The sequence below is a fragment of the Myiozetetes cayanensis genome, unplaced genomic scaffold, assembly GCF_022539395.1.
Source record: "Myiozetetes cayanensis isolate MyiCay16 unplaced genomic scaffold, myiCay2020 scf12, whole genome shotgun sequence".
In the NCBI taxonomy this organism is placed as follows: Eukaryota; Metazoa; Chordata; class Aves; order Passeriformes; family Tyrannidae; genus Myiozetetes; species Myiozetetes cayanensis.
Window position 1 is genome coordinate 2,117,625 of NW_026086826.1, and position 24,738 is coordinate 2,142,362.

Below are 24,738 nucleotides of genomic sequence, written 5' to 3' on the forward strand. Positions count from 1 at the left end.
GTGTCCTCAGCAATCTCTTTAACCTAAGCCTGTTATTTGTGCCATTTGTGTCTTCTTTTCCATTTTTTAAAAAAAAAGAAATCATCCCCAAGGTCAATTCTTGAAAAGTCTCCTGGTAAACTCCCCAGCCCAACAGTCTGACAATTAGCAAAGAGCTCAAGAGAAGAGCTGGTTCCCTCTAAGGCTGCCTTGGACCTCATGGACCAAACCACCAACCTGAGCTGAGTTTCAGGAATCTTTCCTTAGTTTTAATTCACTCCAGCCATAAAACTGCCATAAAATTGCACATTCAGTTGGTAGCACACAGGTCTCTATATTTGAACAGACAAGTGACATTAAAGCCACGTTCCCTTATCCTTGATATTGGAAGGTATTACCTATTTCTTTAGCAAATGAGAAAGCATTTGTACTGATGGCTTATTTATCTGGAGCTCCACCTCAATTCACAATGCTTCTGTTCCTGGAAAGAGGTCATACTTGTGATTTTACAACATTTATTCTGGTCAGAGTCGGTCCCTTCCTTTCCTGGTTCACTCTGTAGATGAGGAAAACACACCAGCCATGAAACAACAGGCAATTTTTGGTTTGTTAACACAGAAAGGACGAGGTCAACCTCCACTTCTGCAGTCCCACAGTTAGGATTGGTTCACTACCAAAATTGTACATGCTAATGACAAACATCCATTGGGTTGTTTGTACCTCAGTACTGCAGGTATTATCACCAACAGAGCCAACAAATTTATATTATCCTGTTTATCAGTTTCTGTATCTCATCATTAAAAATTCAACTCACCTGCAGATACCTCACAAAAAGCCTCACTGGTTTCAAAACATAAGCTCAGCAAATAAAATCACCTGTAAAAATAAATCAGCAAATAAAATCACCTGGAAACAAAACCCACGTGGTGAAAATAGGGGCTGTTTGGGAAGGATGTGGGAAGGGTTTTGAGAGAGATTTCAGTATTATGATGTGAATGCCTGGGAACCACGACTTGCAGTGGATTTCCCGTGTTTGCTTTCCCATTTCAGAGAGAGTTTATATGGATGAAGTACAAATTGGTGCCCTGGCTGTCAAGTGAAAGGATTACACAAATTGTTTTTAGGGCACCTGTGCCACAAGCACAACTTTTAATCTCCCTTTAAAAGCTTTTTTCCTTTAAACAAGGAGTTCTCCTCCCTGGCTGTTCACCATTCTGGGAAATTATTTCCCTATTAAAAGGACAAAGAAAAAAAGATTTGGGAGTACTTAATAAAACAATGCTTTTAGTAAGCAGCAACTTGGATTATTAGATATTGTCAGGTGTTGTGGTGCAATACGTTTCTCTAATTAGAGCTCATCTGAAATTCAAGTACCTTCTTTCTTTTATGGAGTTGATTAATGCAGTTCACGCTCAAAAGAAAAAAATAAATAATTATTCCTCCCAAAAGAAAACAGGAAAAAAACCAAGTCAACATAAACAAATTCAGTAATCGAAATTTTCAATATTAGGGTGAATTTATCTTCATTCTTTCTGCCTCCACGAGAAGTTCAGGCATGAAATGGTTAGAGAAGCACAACAGAAAAGCTTGGGGGATCACTGTTTGGAACCTTTAGGGTCAGACAAACCTGTTTTCTCTTCTCCCAAGAGAAACAAACTACAGTTCATTTCCAAGATAGAACACCAGGCTTCCAAAATTTCAAATACTGCAGCAAAATTAAGTTTATGACAGTTTGAAAATGTGGGAAGTGAGAGAGCCCCCCAGACTAATGATTCAGCTGCATTCTTCTGACAGAGCTGTGACATCCTAACTGTTTCAATTAAAAAAACCAAAAAAACCAAACTAAAGAGATGTTTTCTTTACATCCATGCTGCCTCAACCCTTTTGGTTGTCACTGAGAGCATCTCACACACGAAGCAGCTTTTCCTGAGGACAAAGCCTGCACTTCAGGCTGCCTCGTTCCGAATCAAAGCCTTCGACTTCCCAGGTCTGTAAATTTGTTTGTATTTTCATCAATTAAATCAGGGATCTTTTCTCTAAAAAGAGCAATATATCATTTTACTACAATACTCAGACTTTGGAAGAGATGCAGAATTCCAAGAGCTGTTGTCCCGAAAAACAATGTGTCAATTTGAAAAGCAGCAAAGTTCACACTAAAAAGAGGGAAGAAGAAAAAAATCTAACAAAATATTATAAATCAGGGTAATTTTAACATTAATGTTTCACTCTCAAATTCACAAAGAACAAGACTTTCAAAGCTTTGTATCGCATTTATCTCAAAAAAAGAGATGGAACAGACTAATTGTGAAGAAGATAATATACAGAAATAAGGATATAGGCATTATTCAAATCAAGGTGCAAATCTGAACAGCAGACAAGACTTTCCCACACAGACTGATTATTTTAATAGCTCTTTGAATAGCAGCTGTATGAATAGGGTTGCATAAAATCCAATTTATCCTGAGCATAATTTGGCACACTAAAGGTGCCACAAAAGAGACATCTGCAATTTGCAAAATTTGCTCCTTTAAAAGTGTAAAATATTCAGGGCCTGTCATATTTTTAAGATTATGAGCTCAGAACTTGATGAACACCAGACTTCATGAAATCCCCCTGTTGCATCTAAAGACTGCCAAAGTCTCTGCATGCAGATTGAAAGAGTAAAATTGCCACCACTATTTAAATCTGAAATGAACTCCACGAAGAGAGGCCACTGTGGCAAGAGGCAGACAGCTCTGGGCAGGGTTAGAGCTGCAGAGATTATTTTTATCTCACTCTTTTATCAGTTTAATGAGACAAATTGTCCCCCGAGGGAAAAACTGACTGAAAACCATGAATTTCTCAAAATAAAATGGATGGCCACAACCCCAGGGGTCATCTGCTACAGGCAACGTTTCATAACACAGCTCTCCCACGCTACTTTTTTATAAAGAAGGAGTTCTTAATTTCAATTTATTTCCTAATCAGTAACATGTTGGTTACCAACATCAGCGCACACAAACATTTCCACCAGATTTGGCTCTTACATAACTTGAAACCAGTGGGGAATTTCTGACATTTCCTTTTTTCCTTTCCACCTGGAAGTTTAAAGGATAAATGACAAGGCCCACAACACTCTGACCCTTCATGATGTTACAGTTAAAATAACCCTGTACAAGAGCTGAGTGTGCTCAACTGCAACAGAAGATTCAGACTTGCAGTTATCACACATGACAAAACATCACAAAATAAAACACCCTCAAGGCCCCAAAAGAGCACTGCATAAAATTTAACCACCTCCATCAAGTTTCTTTACTTTCAGGTTTGCCATTTTCTTGTAAAATGATGTAATTTTATTTCTCCTAATGAGATTAGCCCAAATTTTTCTATCTGTATTTCTATTTCTCTATATTTTCTATCCAATTTCTACATACAGAAATTGCTACCAACCACGCCTGTTTGAAGGTATATACAGATTTTCACCCCCCACTGGTGATGAGGTACCAGTATTGACACCTTGAACTTCTTAAATACACTAAAATATATGAGCTCCATCCCACTCATTAAAAAGGAATATCTGTATTATGTGAAAGCTTGTCCTGAGACCAGAGATACAAGAGCAAAACATTCCCAGCAGCATTTATAAAATTGGAGATTATCCCCACTCAAAGATCACTGGACAGTATTTACAAGACTTCATGCAATATTGCCTAATTAGAAAAAAAAATTCACTAATTATAACAGGTGCAAAAGACTGAGGGGAGTTTGGAAGCCTTTCCTAAATAAAAAGAATTTTTAATTCCTAATAAAAAGAAATTTTTTCTAATTTCTAATCCTAATAAAAAGGATTTTTTTCTCTCCATGATACTTCAGACTCTCACGGTTTGAGACCCAAAAGTAATCACTGACATGGAACGTGTAAAATTATTGGCATAGTCTTTATTTTAAAGAGATGTGAAAGACATTTTCCTCAGAAGAAAAGCAACAAGGAAGTGACTTAGAAAAAAACCCTTTTGTAATAATTATTATTTTATGCTCTTCTGCAAATATAAAAATACTAAAAATCTGTGACACTTTCCTGGGTCAGACCCCACATTCTTGTTTAATTTCATTTTCTATAATCTCTGATTTATTAGTAAAACAATTAGCAGTTAAATGCTCGTGTACAACATTAATTGGAAATCCTGACACCTAAAATCAGTTTAGCACATTTTTCAGGGTTTAGTCATGCATTGTCAACCAAATTACGAGTGGCTGTGACTTCACAACAATATCCTTTAGGTCTGACCACCTTCAACTTCTCCTGTGCTTCCACGTGGGAAAAAAAACCACAGCCAAGAGGGGAATTCCACAGGATTGCAAAAAATTATTTAGAATATGCAAAGCCCAATTAAGACTTAGTCACACACTGTGGTCTGCAGTGCCAACTCACAGACATCACTCAAATATATTGACAGGAAACAAAAATTAACGTTCATTTCTTCATCCACAGTTCCTGTTACAATAACATGGCATCTGAACAAAGCAGCAGCTGCCCAGTTTAAGCATTTCTACTCTCCTTACTCACCTCAGTAATATCCAAACAGAATGTCCTTTCCATTCCAAGATCTTAGCTCTTGTGTTTTAGAGGATTTTTATTTATTTTTTTTGCTGAATTTGCATTCTAAAGAAACAAGGCAACTTCTTCTTCCCACCTTTGTCTACAGCAATGTCCATGCCAAAACCCAGCAGTTTAACGAGACAAATTATCCCCCTGAGGATAAACTGAACATTTATTTCTCAAAGTAAAATGCATGGCCGAAACAGCAGGGGTTTTTCCACACCAACCTGTGCAAGAAAACCCCAGGCTTTAGGTTTTTCTCAGCTCTTTGTGTACATGAATGCATAGCAGTGGTTCTTCAGCAACTTTAGAAACCTCTCTGAAGGGATAAAATAACCCAAAGCTCCTTGCTGAGATCTAATGCTTTCCAGAATACGGATATCGAGGTGCGTGTACAATAAAAAATATATCATTTTAAGAAAACATCTGTATAAATAGATCACCTCACAGCGTGTCAATTAAACCCTTTAAACGTGCAGTCATCAAAACTGCGGGTTCACCTTCGTAGTTCCGATGGAAACCTCCCTTTGCAGGGCCACAGGGAGCCTGGGGTGAGAACACTTACAGGGAGCACCCCGAATTCCCCTCCATGGAGTCATTGATGTCTTTATTAATTTGTGAATTACTTTGCCCTCACTGCAGCCGGCCCTGCCTGGCGTCTCCCATCGCCCCCCACACGTCGAACACGAACTCGTCGGGGAAGGCGAAGTCCCCCAGGGTTTCGTCCAAGGCCACGGCGAACTCGTCGGGGTTCCCCTTGTCCCGCCCGGCTTCCACGATGGTGGCGGCTGAAAGGGAGACAAGATGGAATAACTTCCCTGGAGTGTGCTCTTTATACCCATTCTTCTGCTTGCTTGGCAGAGATTTAATTGTTAATTCACTGACCCTGGGGTTTAACGGTATTAAATTGTATTTAATTGAGCACTCACTGCTCAAGACGGGCCCAAAAACAAGGTTAAACACAACCCTTGTGTGGCAACGAGAGCCGTGCCAGGTCATCACCAACTTCACCAACTTTGATATGATGTAAAAACCTGATAAATTTCTATCAAAACCAGAAGATCAGAAAGCAAACTTGAGCGTTCTTCTCCTTTAAACAACGAAGGACAGATCTCAGCAAGTTAAAGTGGGCGAGATTTTCACAGAAAGACAAAAGGCACAGGGTTTAAACGTGGAAAACAACACACAGCCTGCATAATGGACCTGCATTTGAAAAGGAGTTCTGGTAAATGAGGCCAGAGAAAACACTTGAATGTTCAGGAAACCAGAATCCAAATGTGGCTCAACTGATGTGCTGTGTAGAGCACAAAGAAAGTGAAAATCTGGTTTGCTAAGTGTTGGACATAGTGTGTTTGCAACTGCCTGAAGGAGGTTGTGTTCTCAGGAAACTACGGTATGGCCTCAAGCAGATTTACTTCATTTTTCAACGTAATTTCATTTAATTTTTAATTAACTTGAGCTTATTTTTGTTAACAACAAAAAAAAAAAAAACCCAAACAAACCAAACCAAACAAACCCAACCCACAAAACAAAGCCACAACACCTCCAGGTAGTAAAGGGACTGAGGCATTTATTGTGGGCCACATGATTGTCCTGCTTGGATTTCCACACCGTTCCAAACTGAGGAGTAATTAATTTCAGTGCACGAGTTTGCTGCAGTTATTATTACCTCCAGCTCTGAAAACCAAATTTAACTTACAGTGCCCTAGAGGTGGGGAAGTCTTAATAAATTTATTGGATGTTATTTTGTTGGCCTGAAACAAAAGTGAAGTTCCTGGGACTCTTGATTCACACAAGTCTGGATGGGAAATGAGCATTAAACGGGGGGATTCTTGTTCCTGACAAGTGGAACACGAGGATCTGTCCTATCGACCCCATTCCGTGTTCCCTGACATCGTGGCATTGAGGAGGTACTTACAGAGGAGTAACCCTGCAGATAAGGAGGGGAAGGGTGTGAAACCTCCCAGATTTCAAGGAGGATATGAACTTACTCTGGGATAGACACTGGGAGAAAGCTGGAGAGAGAAGAGCTGTTCAAGGTGACACAAGACCGAACATGTCAAGATATAGTTCCACAAGACACTTAAAAAAGCTGCCATGAACAGAGTGAGCATCTAGGCAAGTGTTTAAGCAGAGAGTTGAAGAATTTAACCAATTTTAAGATAAACTGGTCAAGAGATATGAAAGAGCCTCAGAACTCAGCTGAAGAATCAGAACTGCCCAGTAATAAAGTGCCATTAACAGAAAGTGTTAATTCAAACAGTACTCCTTTAAGGCTGAGCTTCCCAAATAAAAACCACCAGAATCTAAAAACTAGCTTATACTTGAAAACCAAATCCACTGAGCACGGACGATCAGGACAACTCTCAACTTGGCCAAGAAAGAACCAGAACGTCACTGCTGAGCTGAGGCAGCCTCAGAGCAAAACGCCTTCAATCTGCACCGAGCAAACCACACCAACCAGCGCCACCAGGGCTGGCTGGACCTGCCGGGATTATCTGGGAACGCTGCCATCAGCAGATCCAGCCGATGGAATGTGGCGCGGTGCTGACCCCCAGCGCCGGCAGGGATGCTCTGCCAGGCACAGCTCCCATCTCCCGAGGGATGGGGACTGCCATCCTCCAGGATCTCAGGAATGCACTGCCAGGCACAGCTCCCATCTCCCGAGGGATGGGGACAAACATCCTCCAGGATCTCAGGGATGCTCTGCCAGGCACAGCTCCCATCTCCCCTCCTTTTCCCCCCACCTTGTAAGAGCTGCACAATCAGTGATTAACAGGGATATTATTCCAATAGAATACTTTTCCACACTCAAGAGAGCCCCCAGTTGTTTTCAGATTTTCTTATTTTTCTTTTTTTTTTTTTGTTATTGGAGTTCAGGCAATGTAAAAACCTGACAAATTTCTACATAAAACGTGGAAAGTTCAGCAATCTTAAAAGCGATGAAAGGAATTAGAAGCCTTGGCGACTTTAACTGAGGAGCTCAACATCAGGTTTTCAGAACGTGAACAAAGTAGCAATGTTGGCTTTTTTAAAATAGTTCCTCCTTTAAAGTGGCTTCAAAGCCCTTTCACGAAATCTTAATTTTCTCTTTTAATAGACACAAGGGGCACAAGCCACGAAAGCCACCTGCTGCCTGCCATTCTTATTATCCACCTTACACAGCTTTTCTACCTCTGTCCTATACTGTAGATTCTTAACAGAAGCCTTAAATCCTCTGGAAAATGAAAGCCTGGTGATAGAAGGAGAAGAAAACAGAATATTCAGGGAGAATATCACTCCAGTTAAAGCATTTTGAGATTAAAAACATGCACTGGATATTGCTGGGTCGGATTTGGGAACCAAGAGAAGCAGCTTGAGGGACAGGAAGCCCTTTTTGCCATCATTTTTCCATCAGCAGCATTCTGGGGTTGGATCCCATTGATCCAGGCTTCCTCCCATACAGAATTTTTGGGATCAAATAGAGTCTATAACAGTTCAAGACTTACTGATTTATAAACTAAATGCCACCAGTATTTTTCACTAACACTCTTTTCCTGAGTTGCTCCTATTAATCAACAGTTCAAGTTCCTTTAACAGAAAGTAGATAATTTAAAATAACCTGAATTATCTCCCAATTGTACATTTATGTTTCAAAGAAGGTTGAAGTCAAGCCTTCACCCAGCTTCTACTGTGCCCATAAAATGGCTGAGGGACACATTTCCAGAGCCAACCGTCCCTTCTGTGGATTGAATCCAGTTTTCAGTAAAAAAAGAGTAAAGAAGTAAAAAGGTAAAAGTGCATCCCAACAGCAGGTATATAAATCTCAGCAGCATTTAAATCTCTGAAAGTAAAAACCTGTGCCAAAAATAAATAAAATTTTAAAAAGTGCATGCATTTCCGCTAATGATTTCCAAGCATTTTGCTGCAACTCAGGGATTTGTGTGTAGATTTAGTCAGACTTTTGAAACTATCACGATACTTAACTATGCAAAAATGAAGGGCTTTATCTCACCTTTAATTCTGTCTGTAATTTGACATTAGGGTTGCTTTTCCTTTCCAACTTACGGCTCGAAACTGGGGCTCTGTTTTAGGATTCAATCACACCATGGAAGTGTCATTTTAAGGGAGATGAAAGAGCAACATGAACTGCCATCCCAAGGATTCTGACAAACAGAACTGCATGGGAGTGAGCAGTGATTGAGATCTTAATCACTTGTCAGCTGCACATTGTGATGACTTGCATTTCCAACTAATCTGGCTCGAGTAATGAGGGAAATTTCTAGCTAAGTGGTGATTGGCACCCTCTGAATGAATCTTTCCCTCATATTTCATTTTCATGGGTGACTGATCACATCCAGCACACGAAAAACTGACACGTGTTAATTGAACAGATTTGTGACAGGTGATGAGCTCTCCTTTGCTGAAGAGTCCTGGAGCTGTTTAATTGTGGGTGTTTTTTAAATTCCAAAGTTTTGCCAGTCAACTCTCAGATTGGAACTTCGGGACGTGGCTTCAAAGGTGCAAACTGAAGCTACATGAGCCTTACAGTCTTTGATTCCTGACAGCTTTTCTTGCTCACACCACCTTGTGGGGAGGAAATGAAGAGGTGGAGGACAAAACAACCACCCAGTGGGGAAGAGGAGAGTCTCTCTGAGAACAAAGACCTCTCTTCCTTCTTTGAGTGTTCTGAAAGTTTCCAAACTGCTCACTGAAAGAGGAAGGGCACTGGATCTTTGTGGGGGAGAGAGAAAAAAGAAAAAAAAGAAAATCAAGGAATTCTTGGGAAAACTCTACCAGGTGCTTGGCAATCAGCTCAGCCATGTGTGTTGATAGCTGAACTTCCCAGTGTCCTGTGCAAGAGCCATCCTGAGAGCCAAAACCCCAGGGGACAGCAGTTCCCACAGCTGGTGATTCCTGCAGGGCAGGGAGCCTGGAGACCCTGGAAGGAAGCTGCAAGGACAGGATCCTCCAAAAACCCAACTGCAGCAGCTGCAGGACAAAAACAGCTCCCAGAGGGACAGCTGGGCCGAGACACAAAGGCTGCAGGAGAGGGACAGGACATGGAATCCTCCCTAACCTCAGCACAGGGATTCCAGGAGCACGTGACATATATATTAAAGCTGCTGGGAACAGAAGTTTGGACAACTTTTATCTTCTGGGAATAAGAAAGTTTGGATATTACTTAAAGAACAGAACTCACAAGTTTTGGGCAGCTCTGCCCTCTCTTCCAGGCCAGCAAGCTCACCTCTAGCTTGAACTGAAGAAAAATAGTGTTTTACCTACAATGTTTCCTGTGAGAAAACCAGTGGAACCTGCCAATCACATTCTTGCTGGCAGGAGCAGCCAACAAAGGACTTCTGGCTATTCAGACTCCTTTTGTTCTCATTCCTCTGCTGCCTTTCCAACCCTGCTTCCTTGCCCTTAGCTTCATGCCAGACCTATTTTCTCTTCTGCTTTGCCTTCTCCTCTCTCAGGAAAGCTTTCTTTTCAAGATCACTTCCCATTTAGCTCATCTTGTCTGATTTTTTTTATTTATTTTTAATTTTATTTTTTTTGTTAGGTATTCCCATGGCAATAAATCCCTTCCTCTTTCTCTCAGTACCAGCAGTTCCACAAGATCCCATGTTTTCCCACGTTCTTCAGGTTTTAGAGAATGTGATAAATTTGTGCAATTCCTCTGTCAGCTCCCTTGCTAAAGAGCTGCCCTTTCACTGATGAAGATCTCAGATTCCAACTTCAGCCAATTTTTGACTTTGGTCTGTCTAAGCCAAGGGGCAAAAAAAGCAAATAAAACTTCTCCTTAAGAATCCTTAAATGTGGCAGACACAAGATCCACTAGAAAACACGTGCCAGAAGGAACACAGCGTGACAGTTATGGCAAACAGCTAAAAAACTCAGGCAACAGCGTGGAGATAATGTGAGGAATAGAGGATTAATTAACTGCATCATAAGGATTGAAGTGGGAGGAAGATTCTTTTATCAGACACACACATTTGCAGTTTTTGAGACTGCATGCTGGACAAGTTTTGCCTCATTTACACCCAGAGATCAAAGCACTCAGTAAATTTTAGACTGCACTCAGAAAATGAGAAATTGCTTCATTTTGCAGTAATGTGTTTGCTAAAAACTCACCTAATTCGATGTCTCTTATCCCCATGTAGGCCTCGAGAAGCTCATCCACTTTTTTAATTGCTTTTTCTTCAACTTCAGTTGGCTTTGTGGAAACAAAGGGAAAGAGCAAAGGTATGATTATATCCATGCAGATTTCCAAGGAACCACCAATTTGTCAGTGACAATTTAGCCTTCCTCCCATCTTGGCCAGAATAGACTTAGAAAATCTACAAACAAAACAGGTTGTTCCACTCTCTTTCCCTCTTCTCATTAACCTGAGCCACACAGCTCACACTAAACATTCAAACTAAACATCTCCTGACAATCCAGATCTTCATCAAATCCTCATCAGGTTTAGAAGAACCCAGAACAAATAACATTTCTTCACCAAACTCTAATTCTGCTTTAACAAATATTCATGCCCATGCAATCAGCATCGAACAACAACCCTTACACTGGCCTCACACACTTTGCAGCGTCAGAAATGGCACCAATTCATCAACCACCCTCCCTTTTTCTTCCCCTGATCTACTCTACCTTCAATTCACCTGCGTAATCGATGGATTCCAAAACCTAAACACAGGTTTTCTGCTTCCAGGTTCCTCAGCCCCCTCCTATCCCAGCTTTCCAGCAGCATTTCTCCATGCAGAAGGCAGTCTTTGTCCCACCCAGGTTTTTCCTTCCCACCTTGGGGAAGGGTAAATCAAGCTGAACTCCTGAGGTCCCCAGGTACCCATACCATCTCCTCCAGAGTGGCACAGCCTTTGGTTCTCAGGCGAAGCGTTTCCCTCCCTCTGGAGATTTTGGCCTCTGGCAGAGCTCCACCTCTGGACCTCGGTTCCAGCTTTTCTAAAAAGGCAAGACAAGCAACAAAAATAACACAGTACCAAGCAGAACTAAGTATATGGGACACCAGAATACGATGCATTTGCTTTGGTTCTTACATTGTCTTCACTGCTTATTCGAATCGAGATCTAAAGTATGTAAAAATTCTAAGTTAATTGTATTCTAAGTGTAGCTTTGCTGACAGTTTCTTGTCCTCAAACTCTGACATCTGCTCAGCTGCACTGCTAGGACTTCCACTGACCAGTGTATCTAAGCAGGCCTGTGGCATTCACTTAAACACATGCACCTTGTATGATTTTATTTCCCTATTCTACAGAAAAGCGTGTTTGTTCCTTAATATTTGATAACAGCTGTAAATCCCCAGCCAACTGCTGATTTATTCTGCTTTTCACAGGGCAGGCTCAGCACTGCAACACTGCCACCTTTCACTGCTGCAGTGCTGCAAACACCCCCACAAAGCAGGTCGTGCTGGGACAACAATTTGATTGCCAGCAGTCCCACAGGTGGAACCAACAGCAATCCAGCACCTGCTTGTCCAGCAGGACCTGGAGCTTGTTCCTCATCTCCTCTGGGGCCACTCTCAGCAGCTGCAGCTTAAACACCACCTGGAATAAATTTGTGCCTCGAGCCCAACTGCACCTAAGGCTAGAGCAGGATGTCCTAACCTGCTGCAGCTTGCAGATTCATTTCTGTAGGGGGAAAAAGTGACATGCACCTTCCAAAAGTCTGCCCACAGAGCTCTGATTGCCTCTTAATTCAGTGTCAGATAAAAGGTATTGCCACGACATTAGCAGGTCTCCTTCTCTACAGGCAGACTAAAAGGTCTCTTAATCACCTGATTAAAGTAAATACTATTAAATAATGGCTGAAGTCATCAATCAAATGCTGATTCACCCCAGCCCTTACAAATAATGTAACACTTTCAGCACTGAACACAAATTACAGGCCCATATTAAAAAAGGGTATTGCTGCATTACTAATTGCAATAAATACATACAGTAATACTGCTTTAGCATAATGTGTAACACCCACATTTACTTAACAGGACTATCAACTGATATCCAAACATCTTGGAGGTCAACTCACAACCCTCATTCTTCACAGAAGCACCAGAAGCAGAAAGAAATCCCTGCATTTCTCACATTTTCAATTCCTGCTGCTATCCTGACACCAAGTGTCAAGACTGGTGTATGGCATTAGCTGTGAACTACTGACACACAAAAGAAGATTGGAAAAAGAAACATGTAAAACTTCTGCTGCTGAAGTGATGATGGTGAGTTTGAGCTTCCCGTTATTGCAGGTGTGCAAAAGGCCTCCTACAAATTTATGATTCAGCACTATTTTGAAACTCCTATTACAGGAAAATGCTACAAAATTTGAAGGGCTATAAAAAACTGAGATGGTAAAAATGATAACTCGGCCTCTGTTTTGATCCCCTGAGTAAAAGGAGTTTTGAGGATCAGCACATCAGTGAGGTAATCCATGCTTCAAAAATGCATCCATGACACGATTCCTGGACTTATTTTCCAACAAGAGACTGACACTAAACCCTCCCCAGGATGACTGCTGGAAAACCAAGGTGGAAGAAAATCCATTCATAAACGTTCCACTTCAAATTAAAAAAAGAAATACACACCTAAAAAACTAACGGAGCAGCTGTGGTACCTCCTTCTGAAAACAAACTTGCAGTGTTTACAGTGGGGGATTTTGCTCCCCAGTGAACAAGGTCACTCACCAAAGGCTTTCATGGGCTCTATCAGCTCCAGCTTGAAGAGCTGACCTTTCTGCAGATCCTTCAGCATCCTGGCGACCTCGTAATGCCGACAATCCGACACGTTCTTCCCATTGATGGTCTCTATGTGGTCACCCACGCAGACAGTTTTGGTTTGGTCCATCAGGCTGCCTTCTTTGATCCTCTAGCATTTAAAAAAAAAATAGAAGCAAAACAGAATTTAGGAACATTTCTTTCAAAGGTGACACCTTTTCAGAGGTGACACCACCAGAGCTTCAAGTACCTCAGTTAACAGCATCGACAGCACTGAGCTTGTTATTCCAGCAGTGTGTTTTGTCTGTCATAAAACGTGTTTTGAAAAGCATCCAAGTATTTTAGGAAGCACTGAATAAAAAAATTTAAAAAAATCAGCAGGAAAAAAAAAAAAGAATCAAGGGTTCTGAATAAGTTAATATTTTTTGTGCTTTAAAACTGAACACTAATGTCAACGTTTAATCAATTTTTGGGGGGGGTTATTTTGATTTAATAGATCGACAAGCATAGGAACAGAATTTTTCTCTTATCAAGTACGGTCCAGGGACATAAAATAGGTGTCTTATTTGGTAAAAATGACATCCTATAAAGGGCCAATCTTAATAAGATCCACCTCTGAGTGGTTAAACTAGCATTCTCCTCATCAAGCTGTATATCAAAGGAGTTCCTCTGAAATAATGAAGAGTAAGAAAATCTTCTAAATGCCACCTCATGGAAAATACACCCGGTCTAGAGGTCACAACAGAAGTCAGTATTTGTAAGTTTCATGAAGCGGAATTTAAAAACTGAGGGGGGGAAAAAAAATCTTTAAAATATCTCTGTGATTTATCACACTGAAAATGTCAGTGATTGCTTACTGTCCATGCTGCTGTATTTGTTCATCAGGTGCACACACCACACAGGCCACAGTTCTTTGGCTGTTCACCAGAGCAGCTGTGACGTGGCACAATATTTTACATTCAGCAGAGGTAGAAATTTCATTCTGGATTGTTCCTGAACGCCCATCTTTTCAGTAGAGCCTGGAGTTGTTCAGGCTGAGTGTGAGTGAGGTGACAGTGGGACAGAAGCAGATAAACAGTGTATTTTTGTTGCCACCTCCTGCAGGAACAGCCGTCCCCAAACCCGCTCCCGGTGCCCACACATGTGCCTCCATCTGAGAGGCAGTGGGAAGTGTGATGATGCTGCTGCCACCACACACACATGCCACAGTTTCAAGCTTCAGCCTGAGTTTAACTCTTCCCAGCCCTTTTTTCTTTAATTTAGATCAAGAGATCAAAACCAAGCAGGAGGCCGGTGGTGAATGGTGAGGTGGGTGTCGCACCCTCACCAGAAACCAGGTGCCAAATGCATTCACAAGGGTGCCCACCAGCCTTCAGTTAATGTTTAGTTTATGTGTTGAACTCCTGTTCATTTGGCTTCTTTTCTTTCCTTGGATCCCAACACCAAAGCTGTTCAAGCAATATTCCCGGGCTGTTATTTGTGTCCTACCAAACGTTTTTCCCCCACGACCAAGTTTTTATCATCGCTCCAAGTGACCTGAGACAGCAGAGCCACACTGTCACAGCAGTCAAGATGCAATTGCTAGGCCTGTATTTCAAGCTATGAGGATCAATATTTCCTATTTTGTTCTTGGCACGGCAAAACAACATCAGATTTCATAGGAAAAGCACCTGCAGCTCAGAGTGTCGGGTTTGAAAGTGGCTGGGTTATGGATCAAACCCAGAACTGAGTTATGGATCAAACCCAGAACTGAGTTATGGATCAAACCCAGAGCTGGGTTACGGATCAAACCCAGAACCGAGTTATGGATCAAACCCAGAGCCGGGTTATGGATCAAACCCAGAGCTGGGTTACGGATCAAACCCAGAGCTGGGTTATGGATCAAACCCAGAACCGGGTTACGGATCAAACCCAGAGCTGGGTTACGGATCAAACCCAGAGCTGGGTTATGGATCAAACCCAGAGCTGGGTTATGGATCAAACCCAGAGATGGTTTACGGATCAAACCCAGAACTGGGTTATGGATCAAACCCAGAGATGGTTTACGGATCAAACCCAGAACCGGGTTACAGATCAAACCCAGAGCTGGGTTATGGATCAAACCCAGAGCTGGGTTATGGATCAAACCCAGAGCTGGGTTATGGATCAAACCCAGAACTGGTCATGGATCAAACCCAGAACTGGGTTATGGATCAAACCCAGAACCGGGTTATGGATCACCCCTGTTGTTCAAAATGCAATAAAATCACTACAGCCCATAACAACTTCCAACAACCCCACCAATCAGTAAACTTAATATTCATTGTTAAGTAAGAATTGGTACTTAGTAAATTTTTAAGGAAAATATAGGTATACAAACAAAAACAATTCTATCAAACTTTAAAGTAGAGACTGCTTAGTCTCTGCTCAGTCATTTACCTAGGCAACCAAGAATGAAAAAGATGCAGCTTTTTTACTTTTGCATGTGTGTTTTCTATGCTGCTTTTAAAGATCCATTACCTAAATATGCACCAACAAGGCTCCTAGAAACTTCCTAAAATTGATGCATTCCCATGAAGATGACACCATTTTCATTACAGTGCTTACTATTAAACCAGTACGAGGAAAATCATATTTTTCAGAGAAGCTTTTACACCATTGACTGGACATTACAGCTCACCCTGCTAACGTGGGGAGGGTTTTCCAGCCTGCTCCAACTCTGCAGTGCTCTGGGTGATGGCTGTTGTCTCTCTGGGCTACCAACAAACTGATTTTTTAAAACAAGTCTTGTTTTATATCCATGGTAGCGAAGGAAGGAATAGAAAATACAGGCTCTCCACACAAGAAGCTCTGTTTACAACAGCAATGAGAACAGCAATTGGGATAGCAGTGATCGAAGGTAATTGCTAATGCCTCACTAATAGTGGATAATTGGAGTAGATCAGAGCAAAGAATCTGAAAAAGGCAGAAAATGTGATTAAGGTTGCTAACACCCAGCCTAGCAGGAAGGGTGGCATCATTTCCTCAGCCTCTACTTGTCTCAAAACATACTATCTGCAGGTCCTACAGCGGAGGGGAAGGGAAGCAATTATGATTAATATATGGTGCATGTTACTGCCCGTAGCTGCTACTCAGCTGTGGTAAATTGTGTTCATCCACATCCTTTTAGTTCACCCTACCTAAGGCAACAGCCCTGGGAAGCTGACAAAGCACTAAACTTGCCCCTGTTCTGGTGCAGCACAAAGGCTGTGCCCTGTGAGCAGTCAAAGGCTGGGAGAACATGATCTCATCATCACATGAGCCACAGAAGTTCTACAAGCACCTCATCAGTGACATCAGAAAATCACTTTAAAACAGGAGGGGGCAGATGCAAGCAGTATCTAACACCTACCACCTCAGGGGAGGCCGGGAAATAACAATGGTCACGTTGTAAAGCTGCTACACATCACAGAAGCAATGAATAAATGAACTCATTTTGAGTGACACGCTGCAGCAGAAATAGCTGAACCAATCTTGAATGATCTACCTAAAGAAAAGCAGCTTTATATTCTGTACTAACCATATTTATGATAATAAAAGATTTTGTAGTTCTGAAGGACAATTAAACCAATAATTAACCTTTTACAGTAACAAAGTATTTCAGTGGTAATTAGGCTCACCTTTATAAATGCACAGCCAGTCCCATTGTCTGTAATAGTAAGGCCCAGCAAATCCTCAGTTTTCAGAACTTCCACCTCTTTTCGCTGTCCCTTCACGTGGGCAAATATGAAATCTTCAAGGCCAATCTGGGCACCCAAGAGCTTGTCCATGTCGACTTTGTAAGTGTTCAAAGTGCAAAACATGATCTGTGCAGGAGGAAAAGGGCAAACACATTAACACACCAGCTCTGACACAGCACCCTGAGCCAAAGCAGAACAGATTGTACCAGAGGTGAGAGTGAGCAAAGCCAAGAGCCATCACCATCATTCACCCACCTGGGATTCCACAGGATTCAGAGGGACTACTTTGAAATATCATTGCTTAAAAGCAGTTTAATGGGGGGAAAAAAAGAGCTTATCAAAGCAAAACGGTCACGAGAGAGCATGAAATGTTTTGCATTGCTCCATGTGCTCCCCCATGAGCTCAGAGCACGTCATCTCCTACGGGTTTGCTTAGTTCCTACCCCTCCCTAGCATGAGCTGGGGACATCCCTGTCCCAGTTTAGTGAAAGCAAGGCTTAACAAAAAGGGGCAAATTTCTTCTTTATAATCAGTTTTTCTGAGGGATTTCCCTTCAGCACTGAGTACCAGGCACTTCTTTTTCTCCCTACATTTATGGTAGTTCTTCAACAGGAGAGGTTGGCTGTCCTGGGCATGGGCAGGATGAGAACAATCCAGTTGTACTGCTCGGGGCAGAGATGCTGATTTTGGCCACCATGGTGCTGCAGGAAGGAATTTGGTCAGTCCTGTGAGGCTCTGGGCTCTCTGCTCTTCCAGGCTGTCCTGAACAGCCCAGCCAAAACAGAAAACCCCAAACCCAGCATCCCCCCTCGCAGCTCTGGTAACTACACCCACCCAATGCCTCTGCAAGCTGGAGCGGGAGAGGAGGGAGGGCCCAGGGAGTCCACACAGCTCCTCCTGGGCAGCAGCCAAACCAGAGGAACTCTGTGCTCCAAGAGGAACTTGGGGAGTGCCCCCAAAGATCGTCTTTTCCATGAACTAGAAGCACAGGTGGCAAAGCCAGGGCAGCAAACCATCAGCCAAAGGCTCCGCTGCCAGCAACGTGCACAGGGATCTGACAGGACAACAGGGAAGGGCAGATACTTTTCCACTCCCTGTCTACATCTGCTGGATGTTGTTTTCCTTCAGAGTGCCCCTTGGAACCCCTGGAACCCCCGTGCCCGCTCCAGCTCCAAATTAGGAAGTAGAAAAAGCAGTGCCAGCACGTTAAAAGGAGGACACAGTGGGAAGCCAGCCTAGCACTCAAGAAAACCAGCAGCAGGATGTCACCCTGTGTCCTTCATCTGTGCTGCCACTCTGGTGGCAGTCCCAGGGGAGCAGTCAGCTGCCCAAAAACCCGGGCACAGAGCTGGGCCCGTGGCCAGCTCAACCCTGCTGTGCTCTGCTCTCCTGCCCTCCCAGCTTCCCTCACTATCCTTAGGAAAGATAAAGGTTTTCCACACCAGAACACTTCAAATGCCTCATCTTTCCTTCTGGCTGATATCCCTGGATATGACAGCAGAAGAATCGAAGTGAAGGTCACCCACCTGCTTAAATTGGTTCCAGGTCAAACGAGGGGTGGATACTTTTACTAATGTATTTATTTCACTGAGAGCATTTAAGTTTCTGGAGCTTTCTAGAACTTTGGTTCTATAACTGTGGGGGGTTTGGTTTTAAAAACTCAAAGTTTAGTAGAGAGATGATGTTTCTGGAGGGAGGTCCTGCTTAGTTGCTTTTACAAACAAAAAAAACCAAAAAACCCTACCAAACAGCCCTGCCTCAAGGGCTACCTGCCTATCTCACCTAATCCATCCACTGCAATCCAACACCTTATTTAACAATGAAAGTGGTAACAGCACACCCCTAACACACATTAGTTTTATTTGCTCAGCTAGTGCAATGTTCTTCCAGTTAAACAACACTCAAGCAGTAATAACACCTAGAGAAATTCACCTAGTTTTAAGCAGAAAGTTGCATTTTATTTTATAAATAGTGACAATCTCTAAGCATAAGCTTTAAAAAAAAAAAAAAATTCAGTTCAAACAGACAATATCAAGTTCACACACTCATTTTCTCTCTCTCTCTACGTAACTCTGCCAGTTTAAAAGAGCAACTCAGTTCTTTGTTCACTGTTCCTACAACGAACAACCAGCACCACCGTGTCTTTACATTTTTAGACATTAACACCCTTCATGTGACCTTGTCAAACAGACAATCCTCTAGTAAATACTGTCACACCTTTGAATAGATAAAATTGGCAGCGGGGCAGAAATGTGATATTTAGAAACTCGATCCAGAGCTGCTCTTTTTAGACTTTCATCTGGATGGCATTCCCACTACAGCCTATAAGTCTGCAGAATTTTCTGTGAGTCAGTTCTGTGCTAACCACAAGGCTGGGAGAGCATCAGCCGGTCAAAAATAACACTTAAATCATTCTCCATCCTCTTTAGTGAACAACTGCTTTTTCTTAGAACAAATATCTGCAGAGAGTAATGTACTAAAGATGTATCTACCCAGGATAATGCACCATTACACCATCTACCAGTTACAGCCCAGCTTTATTTGCACACAACCAAGACCTGTCGATTCAAAAATTATATTTTTGGTGGATTTTACCTAAGTTTAATATCAGTACCTAATAGCAGATTATATACTTAAATACTTAAACAGCAGCTTCCACTCCCTCAAATTTTGGTATATTTTAATAGTAATTTTCTTATCCGAAAGTGATGGGAGAAAAAAATTCAATGTGCAATTTTCACTGTTAAGTCTTTCCTCTCCTTACCCTAATATGCATTTGATCTTTAGCTCAGCATGCCAGTGCTGTGAGATTTCAGGCCAACTTTAGCAAGATGTTATAAATCAGAAGTGTTACATCAGTCCCAGAGTATCCAGGATAACCCAGGGTGAAGGAAGTATCTCATGCAGCCCACGGAACAAGGAAATTCCTCTCAGTGACAGGGGCTGGGGGCTTGTGCACGGCCTGATAAAACAGCTTTGTCACAGATAACATCACTAACAGAGCATTTTCAATTGGTACTTGGTATTCATCAGTATTTTCAACTAGGAGAGACCACATTAGCCAATAAAGCCAGTGTGTGTTATATAAAGGAACTGAATTAGCTAAGAGAGGGTTGCATGATGTGTTATATAAAGTGCACATGCAGCACCATCCTGCACATCCTATATATTTATTATGTTCTCATCTGCCACATCAAGCCTACACCTTGAGGTCTCAGATAACTTTACAGAGAGATCACAATCCCTTTCTCTGTTCAAGAGGCAGGGAAATGAGGGTTCTAATTCTGAGCAAGATGTAACACCCACTGACACCAACTCCTCCAGGTTCTGCTGTGCTTGTGGCACTACATCAGGTAGGCAACTTTGCCTCCCCAAATGCATTCAGAGTTTGATAAAATAAGCATTCAGTTTGTTGGGTTTTTTTCCAAACCCAGAGCACACGAATATTAGAGTTCTTCCATACAATTATTTCAATAAAAGTATTTGAAACTTGACACAGCGAGCATCACACCTAACACGGGTGTGACATTTAAGCACTGCTTGGGGAACCAGCAAGCAGGCAACTGCTGCCACAGGGCTGGGAGGGGGTGGTTTTTTGCAGGGAGTTGTTTGCTCCAGAAAGCATTCAATCTGTAGGCGAGGTTGTGAGCAGTTTGTTTCAGCAGATAAGCACATACAACAGAACTTCCAGCACCGCGGTGATGAGGATGAGGATTTCACAGGCTGACCCTTTCCTCTAAAACACAATTCAGATTTCTTTCTTGCTGCAAGGACAGTTTTGTTCAGAAACCCGAGTTTCTGTGGCTTGTTTGTCAGAAGTCTTCCACAAAAGTTCAAATCGAGCAGGTTTAAATCAAATACTTCTAAGGAAGTTATTGGAGGAGACAGAGGGAGCTGCATTTCTGCAGGGTTTCTCTTTTCCTGTATTCCCCTCGAGAAGCAAAATCCCTTCCACTGTGAAAGAAACCCCAAGCTCCACGGGACAGACACAGCCACTGAGCATTCAATCAGCTCCCCAGCCCCACCACACTCCACCTTTCCACGCACACAAACTCATCCCAAGTGCCAATTTACGAGCACGCAACCCGAAAATCCACAGAGCCTCCGTGGAGAACCCTTCCCCTCTCACCTGATGGAGAGACAGCCTGGCTACAGCTGGGCTTTAACAGCCACCTCCTCAGTGCCTGATTAGCTACTGTGAATGCTTTAAAGCCCTGCCATGTGCTCTCCCAGGAGCACACCACCACCACCAAATGCTCCAACATTGTCCTTCAGGCAGTGCTGGGCATTTATCACCCAGGCTGCACTTTCACCCTTACAGGGAACACATTCCCTGTTACATTTCCCAGCAGTCACAGTGGAGCAGTAATCCTAAATGGCCAAGACTACAGATAAATACTTCTTCCAACCACTTCTCCTACTTCATCCTCCACAGAAAAACCAGAGGGAGACGCTTTTATTACTCATGTAAACAAAAACATATGTGTCGTTAGTTAAGAATTGCATCTATAGATATATATTTTTTAGATGTTAGATCTTTAGATCTTGTTGAAAGCCTGTTGAAGCAATGAAATTAAAAGACAGGAACAACGTGTTCTACCTCAAACATAAGCACTCATGTTAATGATACAGGCAATCCATTGCTAGAAACCACATCCTCTCCTGCTCCTCCTCCCTGTGGAAAAGAACATTAACGCTGCACCAGGAAAAGAAGGAATGCTGGTCATAGTAAAAGTCAGAGAGGCAGGCAGAAGAGCAGGCTAAATATCAGATTCAAAAGGGGTAACTGAGATATATTCACCTAGGAAGGTGGATGAATAAATACCTAGACAAGAAAGATGAGTACAGGAAAAGCCTCAGAAAGCTGCTGTTACGTCTCACTCCTCCAGAGATACCCAGCAAACATCACAGGAGTGAAGGAGCAACCCCTTTAAAGCATCCCCTGTGTTGTCCTGTCCCCATCCCACCCTGCTCATGATCCAGGTCTGCACAGAAGTTCCTGTCATTGTCTGTGCAACAAAAACTGTGTTTATATAAACCTCTCTTGTCACTGTTGGCAGCCAATGACAGAACCTGGAAAGGATTCTCCAGCAGAAGCTGAACTCAGCTGCTCCCGTGAGATGGGATCCAAAGAGGGAATGAGTCATGCAAAGTCAAAGGAGAAGTGACAGATTGCAAGTGTAGCTCGTTCTCAATCGTGTTAAAACACCCTTGCCTACACTCCTCTAATCTCACATACGAGATTAAATATATTTACTTCTGCAAAAGTTCTCTGAATGCTCTCCACACCGAGTTCTTTCCCTCCCTTCCCCCCCCCCTATTTTCCACCTGGGTCACTCCGAGGTGGAGATCCCTGTGATAGTGCCTGTTTGCAAAGGCATTCGGGTATCACCCTGCCCACAGCTCCAGCACAGCCAGCTCCCACCACCTGTCCTGCACAGGGAACACCCACAAATGGCATTTGAGCACCCCAGTGTCTGTCAGTGTGAGGAGATGTCGCTTCTGGCGTTATTTTAACACCAGACTATCTGTCCAAAAGCAGCTTTTACTAACAGATAATACCACTTCAAATAAATTCAAATAAATTCTCATTTCCTGGCAGTTCTTGCTGTTCACTGCTCTATTTCATCTTGCCCGTCCAAAATTCTGTTGCAAGACCCTCTGGTCCAGGTTCTTCACTCTGCTGTGCCACTTTTACAACAGGAAGTATTTTTGATCGTGATTTTCATTTCATACAGCTCAGCTTCTTAAAGCCAACTGAGTTCATAAAGATTTAAAGTTCAGTGCTTCCAGCAATAACTCCATCCATTTCTACCAGAAACCACATTAAAACAAAACAAACCAAACAAACCAACCCCAACCAAAGACCCAAAAAGCAACACACAGGAATGGAACAGTGGAAAGGAAAAAGAAATAAGAAACTCCTCTAGTTGGGCTCAAGGCTGGCAATGCAAGCCCATGAAACGTGTGGTGCTTCCTCTAAAACCCTGGAGGGTGTCAGATTATACGTTTAGCAGGAGAAACAGGAGAGCACCATTCATACCAAATTAAGTTTCCTTGTGAACACTGTTCTTTCTCAAGCCAGTGGAGCCGAAATTTCAACGCTGAAAGGAGGGAAACCAAAATAAAAGACAATCTGGCAATTACAAGAAGCGGAGAGTAAAAGGTATGACTGAAACGGAGCAGGACAAAAGGGGACCAGCAGCTCAGTATGGAAAGCAAACAAAGCAGCAGCAGGTCAGAAAGCAGCTGGGAGGATCTGGCAGTGGCACTAGCACCTCTTAATTACTTAATGCAACAGCAGCTGGTTAAACTGAACTCGCTGCTATTGCCACTCTTCCTTTACAATGCACTGTTCCAAACGCTGCTGCCTCAGGCCACGGCAAACTCTCAGAGCTTCACAACTTTAAAAAAACGTCAGTAACAAAGCAGGGAACAAGTAAAGCTGTACAGACACACGTAGGCACAAAGAAAGGTCAGCACTTTGTTTCAGTTTCCCACTTAGAGGTCAAGGTTCACAGAACCACGTAGGAAGAACCTGACAGGGCCACTACCTTTTAACTAAGAGAAAACAATGCATTTACAAACACAAATGAATCATTATCCAAACAAATGTTTAGAATGTGGCTTAGGAAAATCAAATAAACAAAAAAGATCAAAAAGGCAGCAGGATTTTAAAAAAAAAAATCGAGTTTGTTACAGACTCAAATAACCTCACTTCAACAGCGAGGTTAAAAATAACCATCCGGATAAAGCAGAAGACTTTCCAACCACCACATTCAGCTGAAATTTTAAAAAATTTAGTGGGATTTAGGGCATTTGTACCACATCCCCTCCCCTCCCCTCCGGTTTGCCTTCATCCTGGGTATGTACCCTTGCCTTAAGCAGGGCGCAGCAGCGCCCACGAGCTGTGCCACGCAGGTTCACCGAGGATGTTTCGGTGTCTGTGTTTCCCCGGGTGGTGACGCTCGCTCGGAACAAGAAGGGGATGCTTTCCCCGCTCACCGCTCGGAACAAGAAGGGGATGCTTTCCCCGCCCACCGCTCGGAACAAGAAGGGGATGATTTCCCCGGCACAAAGCAGAGGCGGAGGGAGGTGCGGGCGGCCGTACCTGCTGGGGGTCGATGCCGAAGGCCTGGCCGATCCTGCCGTAGAGCTCTCGGGCGCTGCCGAAGCCCTCCACGCGGCCCGTGGGGCTGCCGTGCGCCAGCTGCGCGTGGAAATGCAGCCGCGTGGGGGCCGGGGCCGGGACCGCCGCGGGGGACGGGGATGGAGACGGAGCCTCGCTCTCCACCAGCTTGAAGGTCTCCTTGGACTTGTCCTTCTTCTTGCTCCACAGCCCCAGCAGCATTTTCAGCGCTCAGGCCGCGCCACCCGCGCCGGACTCTGCCCCCGGGACGGCACCGCCCCGGCCCGGCCCGGCCCGCGGCCATCGCGGCCGCCAGGTACGGCCCCGCCCCGCACGGCCCGCGGAGCCGCCCGGGCCACGGGAGAGCCCTCACAACCGAGCCCTCACAACCGAGCCCTCACAACCGAGCCCTCCCGGCCGGGCCAGGGCAGAGCCCTCACAACCGAGCCCTCCCGGCCGGGCCAGGGCAGAGCCCTCACAACCGAGCCCTCCCGGCCGGGCCAGGGCAGAGCCCTCACAACCGAGCCCTCCTGGCCGAGCCAGGGGAAGCCTCGGGCAGAGCCCTCACAACCGAGCCCTCCCCGCCCGGCCCCACAACATCCCCGGCCGCGGAGCCCGCCCAGGCTGAGCCCTCGGCCCGGGCAGCTCC

The 24,738-nt window shown here is 43.5% G+C and overlaps 1 protein-coding gene across 1 annotated transcript; it reads right to left on the minus strand.

The window, feature by feature from the left end:
- Positions 1-3,877: 3,877 nt before the first annotated feature.
- Positions 3,878-24,355, minus strand: GIPC2 (GIPC PDZ domain containing family member 2). Its single transcript, XM_050307069.1, has 6 exons — positions 24,072-24,355; positions 16,901-17,086; positions 13,233-13,413; positions 11,391-11,500; positions 10,673-10,754; positions 3,878-5,346 (listed from the first exon to the last, which is right to left on the minus strand). The coding sequence occupies exons 1-6, from the start codon at positions 24,309-24,311 to the stop codon at positions 5,192-5,194; spliced, it is 954 nt and encodes a 317-aa protein (XP_050163026.1). The 5' UTR covers positions 24,312-24,355; the 3' UTR covers positions 3,878-5,191.
- Between the last annotated feature and the right edge of the window lie 383 nt (positions 24,356-24,738).

Excerpts from the sequence above, each read along its gene's own strand:
- GIPC2 (XM_050307069.1), bottom strand. The coding sequence starts at position 24,311 with ATGCTGCTGGGGCTGTGGAGCAAGAAGAAGGACAAGTCCAAGGAGACC. Across the intron at positions 11,501-13,232 it reads AGAGCCCATGAAAGCCTTTG|AAAAGCTGGAACCGAGGTCC; the intron begins GTGAGTGACCTT and ends TTGCCTTTTTAG. Across the intron at positions 5,347-10,672 it reads GATAAGAGACATCGAATTAG|CCGCCACCATCGTGGAAGCC; the intron begins GTGAGTTTTTAG and ends TCTCCCTTTCAG.